The sequence below is a fragment of the Hetaerina americana genome, unplaced genomic scaffold (assembly GCF_022747635.1).
Source record: "Hetaerina americana unplaced genomic scaffold, ioHetAmer1.1.p SCAF_2, whole genome shotgun sequence".
Lineage (NCBI taxonomy): Eukaryota > Metazoa > Arthropoda > Insecta > Odonata > Calopterygidae > Hetaerina > Hetaerina americana.
Window position 1 is genome coordinate 14,425,670 of NW_027286763.1, and position 15,531 is coordinate 14,441,200.

A 15,531-nucleotide genomic window follows, 5' to 3' on the forward strand; every position below is an offset into this window, starting at 1 on the left:
GTCAGTTTCATAATACCCTTGGCGATATTAGTACACGTTGTACTTCCAAATATGTTGCAGCCGCTGCTTGGCTTTGACGTCGATGCAGAACCTTCCACACATTCTCTCTCTCTCGGCGCGCCGATATTACGTAGCTGGTCTGTGTGGAAGCGGGTACGCAGAGCGCATAGTGAATAGGTTACGTAATGCGGGAAAGTCAGCAGAAAGGGTGGGAAAGGGTGGAAAGGGGGAGTGGTGCTGAGTGGGGACTACGACTGACTCTGCGAATAGCTGGCAAAGAATAGTTTCGTCGGCGCGGGGGTGGGCGGGCGGGGGTGGAAGGGACGGAAGAGGGGTGTGGATGGGGGAGAGTGAGTTCAGTCTCGCGCGCGTTCATCGTCGCGTGGGAATGCGAGGCCGGAGGACTGGGGGATAGCCGCCGTCTCCATTGACCGCGCGCTCCGGGAATTCCCTGGAATATTCCGTCGTCCCTTTTTGGAGCAGGCATTCATCATTCTCCTGTTTAAACGAATCTCGGCATGGACATCTTCGTCAATATTTTGGTCTTGGTGAGTTTATCGTTATTATTATCCCCGCGGGTACATTCTATTTGGTATCAACATCGTAAATGGTAATATATCCAATCAAAAGTAGATTTCGGACGATCACTAACAATCATTATGAACGACATATCGCGGTGGACTTCCTTTTGTTTGTTCTACATTTCTTAGTTTGTCTACGCTCCTCCGAACTTTCTTCCTGCCTTCGTCTTATTTCCGAAGAGGCGTTTCTCTTCCTTCCTCCCATCCACCTACCCAATGATCTCCCTCCTCTTTCGGTGCCCTTAGTATTCTACGTCATTACTGCTCTACATTTCCTCCACTATATTTTACCTAAACCTTCGGATGTCAATTTATATTTCAATTCTCCCTTTACCAAATGCGAAATTTTGTCCTTGATCTTCCTCTCTTTCCGACTATTTCTCTTCAATTCTTCTGCATATTTGCAAATGTATTTTTTTAGCTAATGCTTTCAAGTCCTACTGTTCAAGGCAATTAAAGCGTTAATTGTTTCGATGAAACTAGATCCTACAGTGGTGCATCTGACAGGAAATCAAGAGACTGCTGCCACACCCTCGTCCCAAAGGTCTTTTAAACAGTGAACTAAATTTAAACCCGGCTGGATGAAAATACTTGGGCGGATTACTTCGGGCTGCCGGTTCAAAGGAAGCATGCGTCTCTCATTAATTTTAATTACTCACCCTTTCGAGTGAAAATCCTTTAGAAGGAATAGACCTTTAAGGCTTGGCGAAGGATTGGTGAGACCGATGAGATTCGCAAGTTGACGTCGCGCAGAATTCGAGTGAATCATCGCTTAGTAGTGTAGCCTTTTCATTGTACGTACCTGTAGGTTAAGACTGTCGTAGAGAATTTTCTTGGTGGAATTTTGACTTTCCTCGTTTGATGAGGGGGATCGGGTTGGTGCGGTGGATAACGTACTGACTTCTCACCTAGATCGCCCGGGTTCGAATCCCGGATGCGGCAGATATTTTTCAGTTGTATCCCGATCCCCTTTAGAGGTGATTTCTGGAGAGCAAATTTGAGTACGCCGTCCCTCGGAGGGGACGTTTAACTGTGTCTTTCGTTAAGGGTAGGCTAATGCCGACGCCGTGTTTCCTATCCACCCTTCCTCCTTTCTCATCCATATGTAATGGCGCAAATGACCTTAGCTGTCGGTCTTCTCCCTTAAAACTACTACTACACTGTATACTACTCGTATGCAAAGAGACTCTCGAGAAATACCCCCAGAGAAAAAGATTTCCTGGCATTGCGAACGACGAGGGCCCGTGAGAGATGGAAAAGGAGAGAAGTCCAAGAAATGTTGACTAAATTTGGTAAAAAAAACCTCCGTGACGCCGCTCTCAGCTTCCGACGGACATACTGTAGCGTATTTAATCATCCGATGAATACTCCAAGCCCGTAACGCAAGTTTGGAGTTCTGTAGGAAATACTATAATCTCCAGGACTACGAGTCATGCGATGAGCATCACCCATGGGCGTATTCATAGTTAAATAAATTCATAGCGCCAAATGGAATCTCACTCTGATTTTTGCTCCTGAAATATTGCGTATGCTAGGAGGTATGTTTTGCTTATTCCTCGCGACTGCTTCCTGGCGATTGCCAGATTCACTTCATCGCCAGGTTGAGCAATTGAAGTACCTTTGCGAAGTGTAAGACGGCACGTAATCTAAGGTGTTTATACATCTGGTTGATTCAGTGCCGTAGTTTTAGGCTCCCTTTAAATTCTACTTCGCTAGAATTTATATTCAAAGGAATTCCTTCCTACATTCCGTTAATTAACACGTAATTAAATTGGATTTAAATTCAGGCTTGTTTGTTAGCTATTCAGCCTACATTCCCATCTTGTCCTCCCGGGTATTCCTCTTCCAATAACTTTCACCCTAAAAAACGTAAAGGCTCGCAGTGTTTCCCAAAAGTCTTAATGTTGTTCCTCTTTATTGGGCCAAACGCTACTATATGCTCAAGTAGACAAATGATCGTTAGACATTTCTTATTTGCTATGTCTCGTTAATGGTTGGCAAATAAGATAATCATTCACTGCGTGCATGCCACAATAGGCAGTTTCGCGAAGAAATTGACCAACATTTTTGTGCTGTAATTAGTAGTTTAAACGTGCTCCAGATGTTTAATCTCCTGGATTTGTTTTTGCAATGTAATTCGAAATGTTGGAGAATATCGTGTAAGACCAATTACTTCCGGTAGTGCTCTTATCTTTATGTAGAGATTGGAATAACTCCTGTAATGAAATAGGAAATGCAAGATATAGGGAATTTTTTTTCGATGAATTTAATATATGAAATGTTAATGTTTTTCCTCCTTCAGCCGCAGAATACTATAGTTAACCACTGATTTCAAAAAACACTATTCAAAAGATGTGAAAAACGTGATTCCATTTTACGGATAAATTTTCCCATAATTTAAACTAAACTATGGAAAACGAACTAAAACTGTTAAAAAGCATGTTTAAATTATTACGTCCACATAATACTTCTCATAAACATAATTTTCACTGATATTTCGTAATCATTTTTATTACATCTTTCGTGAGGAAGAGTTTTTGGCAAAAAATAAAGGTATAAGATGCATGCACAATTTTGAAATGGCAACTGATATTAGTCCTCAAAATTTGTATTTATCTTCGATATTAGCCAAATAGGGTTCCATTAAAGGAACTTTAAATTTATGAAAATCATTGTACTCTTAAGAATATAGTAGAGAAGTATAAACTTATTACGGACTAAGGGCCCACGTAATTAGAAAAATTTATTTTTCATAGCGCAAACGACTACATAATTAATATAGGTTTGGTTTTATCCTGAAAAGGTAAAAGAACACGCTTATGATTGTATCCGTGAGGGAATGAAATATTATGATCAAATTTCAATACCTACACATGAAAAAAACCATAACCACAGTAATCAACCCGAAGCTCAGTCGGTAGGTGATGGTAGAGTTCACCCGGTACTAAGCCCGACGGCATGTGAAATTCACAAATCAGGGTAGGGGGGCCAGTTCCTTTCCCTGTGCCAGTTATGGTTTCCCAGGAAGATCTGGTACCCGAAATATCACATAGCTTGGGTGGAGCTGCAGGTGCCCAGAGGCCCTTTCCCGAGAATCGAACCCGGGCCCCTCCGGTCAGCAGTCCAACGCTCTACCCCCTGGACTACCGCTACCCACCAGCGAAAAATTTATTTTTCATTGCGCAAACGACTACATAATTAATATAGGTTTATCCTGAAAAGGTAAAAGAATATGCATATGATTATATCGGTGATAGAATGAAATATTATGATAAAATTGCAATACCTACGTATATGTGTGTGTGTGTGTGTATATATATATATATATATATATATATATATATATATATATATATATATATATATATATATATATATATATATATATATATATATATATATATATAACCTATGTATGCCTATGTATAAGTAGGTATATGTGTACCTATATACAGGTATCTATATGTATATTTTAAGTATTTTTGTTTTTACTATTTTTTTGACGAATGTATGCCGGTCAATCGTTTGATATACCAAGTTGTATTTCCTATAGTGGGGTGAACAATACTTAGGCGAGGCTTCACGAAGGGTATTTTTGAAATTGTAATTTCTGTTTCGCCCTTATTAGAGTAGAAATAAGTTTAAAAAGCTCTACACCTAAACTTCTTAACCTAAGACGTCTCTCGATGATCGTGGGAGAAAGAATATTTAAAATTGTATTTTCTATCATTTACCATACATTTAAGCAGCTTCCAGAGTTAATGAAAACGTTTTCAAAGAAATGATTATTTAATGCCTAAAACCTTCTTTCAAATCCATTGGGATTATATTTGAAAATGCCTAACAAAAATTTCGCATTACCGCGGTTGAGTTGAGAAGGCATTGAAAACGTCCGTGTATTCTTACGAGAACTTGAATGCCTAGTGGGAGGAGGGGTAGTCCACCCCATGTGTGCTCACGGAAGCGCGTTCTTTAATTGTTCTCTCCCGTTTCCCGCGCAGTCGCGTTCTCAGCTTGAAACGATGTTGTCACTCCACTATTGCCTCTCTACAACTGCAAATCCCAATCGTGTAATTTCCACATTACTCATTTGACTTCTTTTGCCTTTATTTTGGTTTCTTTTTTGTATCGTCATTACATTGTCTTTGGCGTGCATTATTTCATCGGTCTAAGCCATTGGGGACTTCAGCAGTTCCTTGCCGCTAAGATCATCGTTCAATATGACAGTATTCCATGCTCTTAAATGACGAATTTTTTATCAGAGTCTGAGATATTTGAGATAGTTATAAGTTAATCTTAATGATTTATTGTGTGTGCATGTATATATGTATTTATATAATATATATATGTTTATAAAATATATATAATATATGTATATATATATATATATATATATATATATGTATATTATATATATATATATATATAACACTTTTTGAAAGACTCACGGACGTGAATAATAATGTATAACACTTAGCACTAGTGGACACAGACAAAAACACAGAAACACACAAAAAAAGAGACTCACTATTTTTCGAATTTTCGGTGGTCGTTGCCACCTTTATCAAGGAGGAGAGGGACAGAACTGAAGAATCAGTTCTGTCCCTCTCCTCCTTGATAAAGGTGGCAACGACCACCGAAAATTCGAAAAATAGTGAGTCTCTTTTTTTGTGTGTTTCTGTGTTTTTGTCTGTGTCCACTAGTGCTAAGTGTTATACATTATATATATATATATATGTATATATATATATATATATATATATATATATATATATATATATATATATATATATATATATATATATATATATATGGGTAAGCATAAGCACAGTTATCACCCGGAGGGTTCGTGTGATAGGTGAGGGTAGAGTTCACCTAGTACTAAGTACGGGATGTGAAATTTCGATTTCAGGGTAAGTGGGCTGTTGCCTTTCCATGTTATCCCGCCTATGGTTTCCCAAAAAAATCACACAACTTTGGTGAAGCTGAGGGTAGTCAACCTGAAGTAGTCCAACGCTCTACCCTGGCCCTACCACATTCGTGTATATACAGTATGTGTATGTATGTGTGTGTATATATGTATATATATATATATATATATATATATATATATATATATATATATATATATATGTATGTATATATGTGTGTATGTATATATGCTATTTCTATGCCATCAAACCTTGACTTTCATCCAATACTTTGAAGGGTACGAGGAATGAAATTGTTATCTTTACTAGTAACATTGTTACAAGTTGGTATACCTTTGCAGTCGTGCTTGGTTAATAATCCTTTCTACGGCCCGTTTAACGCCTTGGAGATTCGTAGGGATGAAATTATTCTCTGCTAGATTCCACCAAGAAGGGATGGATATATATTTAATCTTTTATCATTTGACATTTACCTGGGGAAATCTTATAAGGAAATATGGATCCCCGTCGACGACTCAAATTATCCGATTGGGCCCTTAACTCCATGGAAAGGTGTTTTTTCATTACATGGAAACTTTTGACGGGGTCGAAACTTTTGCGGAGGGTTTTGGAGGAAGAAAGAGAAGGCGTTTTACTTATGAGAGACATCCCCCGTGGACGAGTTTCCTTGTTCGGCCCTTTTATGTTACTTAATAACGATAAACATCCCTCCTTTGCTGCATTGGGGGTTGGTGAGGAAGGTGGGACGCCTCTTCCCCCGAATCACCTCACTCCCACCTCCTCTGGGTTCCCTCCACCCCCCACCCACCCGCCCACCCCCATCACTCCCCGGGCCCCTTTCTCGCCCGCCTCGCCTTCCAAGGAGGGTTTGGAAGCAACGAGTGAATGGAAGCGAGCACTCTCCCGACGCTATCTCTTGCCTGGGGAGAGAAGAAGAGGGGGCCGTACGCTTTCTGAGATGGAGGGAATCTTGATTAAAGGGCTTTTAAGGGAACCAACGGGCCTCCTCCCCCGCTCCTCCCCTCCTACCCGCCCCCGTTCCACTTATCACTCTCAATCTCTCTCCCCTCTCTGATATTCACATTCGAGGAAATGATGTCGGTGTGACAGCGATCGAAGCTTAGGAACGACCGATACACTTGGTCGATCTTCGACGTGTGGGTGATCCATTTTTTTTAAATATCGATGTTTTGTAAATATTGAAATGCTTTGTAAAACTTATGAGATTGATAAGATTATAAGATTGTCTTACTGTAATCTTCGTTTTCCTTTGCAAACATGAGAATTCCAAGTATTTTTGGCCGAATTGGGCTTGGGCCTTCCACCCAATGGATTATGTGCTTGTGTTAAATGACCTTTGGCATTATTTGAAGTTTCATGAAATTTTATTCTGTCCTTTACACCTAGGTTTCTGCTTGATATCCGTTTGAGATGGCATTACTTGCAGAAGAAGAATTGCATATAGCATAAAATAAAGCGAATGAAATGTTGTCTTATTGCCGTTCGATTTTTCAGAATGACATCACTATGTCGGGAGATATAATTTTCATATATCTACTGTCACAACTTGGCCGTACAACATTAAACGATTGAGGGCATCGATATAATCTTATGAATCATGTTTCATACAATGTTGGATGGCGTAACTTGGTGAAACTCCTGCATGATGCTTAGAAAAGGTAACACACTGCTATTCCACGATATATTTCATAATATTTTGTGGAGTAGCAGAGCGTTACCTTTTCTACGAATCATATTTTAGGTTCTCTGCCGTGATCTTTAAACCGCAGGGTTGGTTTGATAGGTAAGGATAGAGCTTAACCAGTTCTAAACCCAGCAGCGTGTGACATTTATGCATAGGTAGGGTAAAGTGGCCAATACCTTTCCATGTGCCGCATATGGTTTCCTACGCAGACCTGTTACTCTAAAAAACACCCAGTTTGGGTGGAGCTGAGGGTCAATAAGCCAGCGATCGACCCACTGAACAACTACATCCCCAAAACTTTAAAACATTAAGTGTATTTTTCCATTGATAATTATTAAAATTGTGCAAGAAGCATGAAGATGGAGTACCAAACGATAGAATTAAGAAGGTTAAATCATAATTTGCGATCCCTGAATGCTTAGGTGAGTTGTTACTAAGAGAAATATTAAGCATTTTTTTATTAATTTTTATTGTTAAAATATACAGTATGCCTATCGCACTAATATATCGATGCACTCAGAAGAGTTTGCAACCCCTTGGAAGACTGTCGAGTTTAAGCTTGGTCAACCGGAAATCTAACTGATTTTATGAATGCCCCACCGTTGTGTATTCTCATCCCATGGGGATGAACAAATTTTCAATATTCATTGATTATGAACTCGTGAATGAAGCGAATGACGTTTCTTTTAAATTCTCTGAGTACTTCTTCTGAGTACCATTTGTGGTGGTAATGGAAGTGAGTGAACCTTTCAATCAATGAGTCAGAATCGCGAATGGCCTTTAAGCTTTGTGCTAACCGCCCCAATTTCCCAACTTTTCTATTAAAATATAATATTTGGTGTTTTTATTTTCCGCGATTTGTCCGAATGTAATATTGAGTATTCATTTATTTTTTAAGTTCACAAGTCTGATTCTTCGAAGTTCGAGTTCTTTAATATATTTTTAAAAATAAATCTAACTATCCACTCTCAGATATCCTGTAAGATTACTTTCACATTGATATGGGTGTTGAAAATCATGATGTAATGGATTGCGGCGATAGATTACGTATTGATGATTGTCATTTCAGTTGAACCATTCAAGAGACTGTGTTAATAAGAACTATAATGGTTTCACACTCCGTCTTTCCTAATACGCTTAAGAAAAGAAGGGAGTGTTTCAAATTATTATTGTGCATTTACAGCTTTAATTCGTGTATAGGTCTGGTTCCTAGCATTTTGACAAAAGTGGTATGGTTTAAGTTTGTACGAGGTCAAGCAGGGGTAATAATTCTTATATCATGCCTTGAGCAATCCCAAATCGTGCAATAGCGTACTTTTTAATGCTCTTTGAGCATAATTTCATATGTGCCAGTTCATACCATAAGATATTCATCTGATTATCCAATCCTTATCTCGGTTAGCTGCAAATTTGAGAGAAAATTACGTGTTACTGTTACGAGTACGTGTTACTGATCCAAAAACTGCATTATCGCACAATAAGATAAAAGGATGATCTTGATATGATTTTGTTTTGAATTTCTGGTTTAGTGAAAATAATGTTAAAGCTTATTCAAGCGTGCAGATAAAGGATGTTTTTTTCCTACCTTAATTCCAAACCGAAAAATATTGTGGGAAACGAATTCCCCGTGCGCTTTGAAATCTTTCCTCGGATTAATTATGGAATTTGGTGCTGCTCAACATGCATGCACTTCAAACTGCATTTTATTTAATTCCATTGTTTGGCGCGAAATTATATGCATCAATTCCGGGCGAAGCGAAGCGTTCTTTTGTTTGCGCAGTTTATTATTTGTTCTATGTATTTTGCACATTTTTATTACCCGTTCTGATGAAAACAATTTTTTGCACACGTTTTTTTAACGATCATGATTTAGTTCATGCCATGAACATCAGTTTATGCAGTATTCATTTTCTGCATAACAGTCATTATATTATGAATTTAATGTCCTTTATTGTAGATAGTTGAAAAACTCCGTTCAATCTCTGATCTGTTAGAGTCACTTTTGATGGCAAAACAATGAAAACCATATTCTAAATTAGGGTGTTAATTTATTAAGTCTTATCTTCTTAAGTAATTCTATAATTTATTCGGCGTTTCGAATCGGTTCATTTTGCAACGTAAATATTTCCGTTTTGCAATCATATCACATATTTATTGTACGTGAGAGTAAGCGTGAGATTGCCTCGGAGAGGATATCTATTATTGCGAAATATTTTATCCTAAAATTAGCAATTAAAGACAGAGAGATTTCCAGAACTAAATGTGTACTAACTTATACAGTACAATCAACTAATCTTAAAATTTTAAGCAAGAAAAACTATTTGTATTAAGTAGAAAATTGTAATAGTCCTAGTGTATTTTATTATGAAACAATTCCACGACATCACACCCTGAATATGTAATTTATTCCAGAAAAACTTGCTGAAATTCAGAAATATTTTCCCCAAACGTTTCACGTCAAAAATATTGGCTCATAATAATTTTCCTTCGGTCATCAGGTAGGGTCTTGCTTGAAATGAAGAGGCATTCAAAGTAAATCGCAGTGATATTATTGAAAATAATGAAAAATATACACATGAGAAATTCTGATAACAGTTGACAGTATCTTTCTCTCTTTATACGAATTGGTGGGGAAAAGCACAAAAAGCTGAGAGATTTTTAATACTCACTGCTAATTAAAACGAAAATAAATACTGCTCTAACACTTAACATGGAGGGATTTATCAATGTGACCCAATTGATGTTGGCAAGAAGATTGAAGATGAAGAAGAAGATGAAGATTGAAACTTCTTATAAACAACTATCCTAAGATATCAAACACCGTATTAAATTCAAGCAAGTTAACTCTAGTATCATATTTCCCTAGCCAAAGAAGTTATACCTGCACGCTATCACAAGACAAATGTCCCACCGATTAACCGCAGACATGTTTTATAAATAGCATCCACAGCAACACTGCACAATCAAGAGCACCAATCTCGGCTTCCCCGCGCTTGACCTTGGAATTTGACCTATTATAAATTTCATCTCACGTTTGTTAAGGTAGAGAAATTTGGCAATGCCGTTGTTACTGCCACCATTTTTGACTAAATTGTGTTTTTGAGCAACGTTAAATCTGATTCCGGGCTACGAGCTCGATTCCACCTGGTAGGCAATTCTAAGATATGGTTGACATACAAGCGGATGCACCGACTTTCATTTGCCGGAGTTTGGATAACTCGTGCGTCAAAGGTCGGTATAAATTAATCAGAGGATTTGTAAGACTGCTTTCAAGGTATTTGGATTGCGATGGTGGCGATAGAAAAGGCGCGACAAACTTGCCAATACTCTTTAAGACTAACTTTCAGCAATTTTTGTGCAGACTAAAAGTTTTTAGGTTTTGCAGAGCATCACATGCAGAGAGTCACATGTACTATGAGAAAAACAAATTTGCACTTTTCCACAGCTTTAAATATGTGGAAAAGTGCAAATTTGTTTTTCTCATAATGACGAAATTCGACTATGCTCGTATATCACCTGAATCTGTTAAATTTACGCTCAAATTTACATTTAGCCGCATTGATCTGTCTCTTTACTGTTTCCCATCCGGACGCATCTCGTTCGTGACGTTCATTACTCATACTTTTTAATATGGATCCATTCCTGTTTCTGCCCTGTGAACTATATTTGTGTTCTTAAAAGTCCTTCATATTAGGATTTTAATAATTTGTATTTTGATACCTGTGCTAGTTATTTATAAGCGAATATATAATATATGACAAATAAAACCTATGCGACATGACTAATCCTTTGAAGAATGAATTTGTTGCCATTATATCAACAAAATTTTGAAATAGGGATCGATAAATGAAAAATTATACCGTCAACATTTTCCAATGTAATAAAGTCATCATGTGAAAATTCGAATAAACTTAAGATTATTTAATTAAATTTAAAATTGGGTGCGTAGGGATAAAATTTTGGATAAAGAGCAATTTTCACCCGAACGCCTACTGCATCTGGAACACCGAAATAGAAAGTGTAGACTCGATTCAATAGTTAGGTATTACCCGTAATCCCAACCTCTCCCAGGTGGAATATGTGGATAAGCCAGCAAAAAATTAGAATTTATTAGGAGAGTATTAATGAAATTTGACGAAAAGGTTGTACAGAAATTTTATATTTCGCTTGTTAGGTCTCATTTAGAATATGCTGCCGGTAAATGGCATCCTTTCGGTCGGATTGAATGCCGTATGGAATCGCGTGCAGTGTAGAGGAGCTATATTTGTAAAACGCGGTTATGATAAACTTAGTGGCGTATCAAAAAAAAGTATTAGAGAAACTTGGTTGGGAATCACACACGGAGCCGAGGTTAAATTACAGATTAAACCTCTTGCATAAATTTGAAGGATGTCTCTTTAGTAATGATGCCGAAAATATGTTATTAGCACCATCGTCAAACGGTTGGCGAAATAATGCCAATAAAACTAGAGAGATTTGGTGTAGAACTGGTGAATTGAAGCTGTTATTTTTCCCGCAAAGGATGAGTGATCAGAATAACGTTATCCGACCGTGCTAGAGGGAAAATAATGTTGTGTCGAAAGTAGTCTGGTGTGTAATCTCCCCATTGCCACACACTTGAAGGGTACCATGTATGTATGTAATATCGAAATCGTGGAGAAAGGTGAATTCACTAATGATATAACTATAGGCATTGACTTGTTCTTTTACTTCTCGTATTTAAAAATAAGCTCCGTAGCGGCGGGAGGCAGCCTTGACGTGTCTTACAAATCGAAGCCTTCCTACCCTTTCGGATATCGATTCATGCCTCGGACGGCAGACCATCCACCGGGGCTATTTCTGCCGATGTTCTTGGAAGTAATCTCCAGTGTAACGGTAATCGCGCCGCAGTAAAAATTTATGGAAATGTAGCTAATGGCTTGGAACATTCCCTTTCGAAATCTTTCGCTCCACGGCTGAAACCGATTTTCATTTAGGACGCACGTTTTTCTGATCATAAGTCAAATTATTTCTTTCCTTATGTGCTCCTTATCCATTGCAATATCAATGACTACCAATTTTATTTCTGAGCCATGGAATTAAAAATTAAATGATATTTGTATAATTATTACTAGCAAAGTGCGGTTTTCGTTGGAGGGAATGAAGGTAGCTTAATAGGACTTTGAAATCAATTATTTAAAGCTCTGGTTGAGTTTGCCCTTATTCAACGTTTTCCTAAACTATGACCGTAAAATTTTTGTTCTTTATCCCCTGATTCCTCTTCTGTAATATTCATTATTATTATTAAGAGTAGTCTACCGGACAAATGCATGCTTTTTGATGGATCCAGCGACTCAGCTCTCTTACACTTTTAATCCCAAGCTAACACGAAAACAATTGCCCTTGAGCAACCTAAATTGCAGTGAAATATCTTCGACTCTGCATAAGCTCTCTCTCTCTCCCTCTTTCTCTCTACATGCATTCCACCCATTCTGCATACCTAACTTTGCTGACTGGCTCTTCTCTTCCTCCCTCTGCCTTGCTTACCCAATACTCTTCCTTCTATCACCATCTTCTACATTCCATTGCCACTCAATATTTCTGGCATTCACTTTTCTTCTTTTGTTTGAAATTCTCCCAAAAACCATCCCTCATCCCCCGCGATGCTTAGCACTTCTACGTTTATTTTCCTAGTGCCCATTTTATTTTTTCCATTCTTTCTCATCTCCACGTTGCAAAACGTCCGATTAAACTCCTGCATCAACGATAACGTTTCGAAGCTTGAAAAAACTAAGTTTTCTGTTGAAGCCTCCATTAATCTCTCTACACTTTGCTTATTGTCTAATATTTAGGTAATTACCTATTCATTGCCTGTTACTCTGTATATTATTCTTGGCCAATTTTAAATCAAATTATAAAGTGAATTATTTATATTTTTCCTTTCATTCATATATTTCTTCTTCCATTTTATTGTCGGGGTGGTTTTTAAAAGACTTCCTAATGTTTCCTAAAATACATATTCCTCTCAAAAATTATTCTTCTTTGTTAACCTGTTAATCTTTTTATTTATTTTCTGATCATTAATTAGTGCTTTTTGTATTTGTGTGTCTGTATGTGTGTGTGGGTCCGGTTCAAATGAGGATGGTTGTCTCCCTTCAGTCGGACGTGATCTGACTTCGGAGATATATGAGAATGATACCCCAATAATAATTTTTTTCATTTAAAACTTCGACTCCTCCTGTTCGCACGAGGAATTTTAAATAATATGGGAATATAAACTTTTTTTGTTCTCATGTTTGCTCATATTTACTTTTACCACACACACAATACTCATTAAGCTAACAATAGAGCACAGAGTTAATTTTTTCAGATAGTTTTTTTAATGAACAACCCTCGTATGCGTGCATTTTATTTTCTTTGCATGTATGTGTCATTTCATGCATGTACATAACCTCATTATGATTCGTGTGGTCTAAGCAGGTCGGCATTCATTCGATTAATTTAATCAATTGTTTCAGCGCTTTGCAGAGGTTCTCATGATGAAGGTTGTGTCATTTCTTCGACACGTAAAGACTTTCCTAAACACGCAACCTTCCGTCAAGTGCGTCTATAGCCTGGATTCGAATGAGGATGATGGCATCGCCAGGTGGGTCAAGGGTCGCCTTCTCCAGAGGGACTGCCCTGTCGCCACGTGTTAGCCAGTAGCGAGGACTCGTAATGAGGAGCGTCGTGCGTGTTGGTCCAATGAGAAGGACCTAATTTCGGCATTGAAGAGGTTGCAGAGAGAAAAGCAGCGCGTTTCCTTGAAAATCGTCATTAACTTATGGAAAGAATCGTATTATTGCTGAGAAGTCCGGTTTGAGAGCTACCGGGAGGGCAAAGGTTACACAAACGGCTTCAGACTAATGGATACATTACAATCAATAACGCTGAGATAGAGAGGGATTGATTTGACCACCGAAGTGAACGGATTGGATCGTAATCCACCCCATCCTATCCCTACGCTCCTTACCCTGCAACCGCCCTAGTTGTAAGTGCTGCCCCCAACGCCGCTCCACACTGCCTCCCAAACAAAGCTCTAGGGCTAATTGTAATTTGGATAATACCATATAACTCCTCTTTTGTAACTCTTTTTTCACCTTCCTCACCTTTTTGCCTTTTGTATGTGTTCCTATCCCTTATATATGACAGAAAATATACAGAAAACGCATTTAGGACTTTCATTAATGCTTGATGTGCACGCCTTTGTATATGGTCAAAAGATATATGGTAGTAATCCAGGGACAGAGCGTTGGATTACTGACCAGAGGGCCTGCGTTCCATTCCCGGGCAAGCCTCTCTGGGCACCTGCAACTCCACCCAAGCTATGTGACTTTAGTGTAAATCCAAGAAATGCCATGAAATTATGTCCTTTAAATCTCGTTTCCACCCGACGGTACCCTCGCGGCGGCCCACGGGGGTTGTGGAGGGATGGCTTTTTTGTGTTTGCTTGCGAGAGCGGTGAGACCCCGTCTCGTCATTCGCCAGAGTGAGCCACCTCCTCCGCCCCCGCCCACTCCCCCGCTCCGCCCAGCAGTGCGACCGCTCTGATGACTTCTGCGGCAGGTGGGGGATTTGGGGTGGAGGTGTGGGATCCCACTCGGGATATGCATGTACATGAATACGGATTCATGGTCGGGAGAGGAGGGAGGGGAAGAAGAGAGGATAAATCGCGTGAGGAAGGGAGGGAGAGGGAGAAGGGAAAGGGTCTTCAACGCCGGGCGGTGAATATTGGTGCGGTGCGCGGGGTAGTGGGAGTGGGGGAGGCAGTTGGTTCTCTGCGTGAGATAAAGCGGTAACCGCCCGAGCGAACGGCCGGGATTGGGGCGGAGGGTAGGGCGGTCGTGTGGGTGTCCCTAACGAGGCACCCTGAGGCGGCGCTGGGAGAGGAGCTGTGATCTTCCGGGTGGGTAGCTGAGATAAGGGGCGGTCCATTGCATGCTCGCACGCCCCCCCCCCAGCGACTTTCATAGAGGGTGGTGTGGGGAGAGGGCGGGGCGGGGAGTCCTGGTGATGCTTCGATGAAACCGAGTATGATTAGATTTGATGGGTAGAATCGATGACCGTGAAGTTCGTTAGAAGTGTGAAAAACAGTTGTTTCGACTCCAAGTTATTTGACACTTTTTATTTAAGACTTTCTCTTTAAAAGTTTTGCCTCAAAATTTTGCTAAGCAATCATGTTTTAACGTTTCCATATATTTATTTAAGTTCTGTCCACGTATTCTAATATCACAAAATATTTAAAAAAACATTCAGGACATGGGAGTGTAATTTTCAGGGAATAATTGTTTTGATG

General features: G+C 39.1%; 1 protein-coding gene across 2 annotated transcripts in view; it reads left to right on the forward strand.

The window, feature by feature from the left end:
• The first annotated feature begins 437 nt into the window (after positions 1 to 437).
• Appl (amyloid-beta-like protein) overlaps positions 438 to 15,531 on the forward strand; it is a 408,236-nt gene continuing 393,142 nt past the window's right edge. For both annotated transcript variants that reach the window (XM_071585263.1, XM_071585264.1), the window contains exon 1: positions 438 to 548. In XM_071585263.1, coding sequence (XP_071441364.1) covers positions 519 to 548 — 30 coding nt within the window. In that variant the 5' untranslated portion in view covers positions 438 to 518. The remainder of the gene's footprint in view (positions 549 to 15,531) is intronic.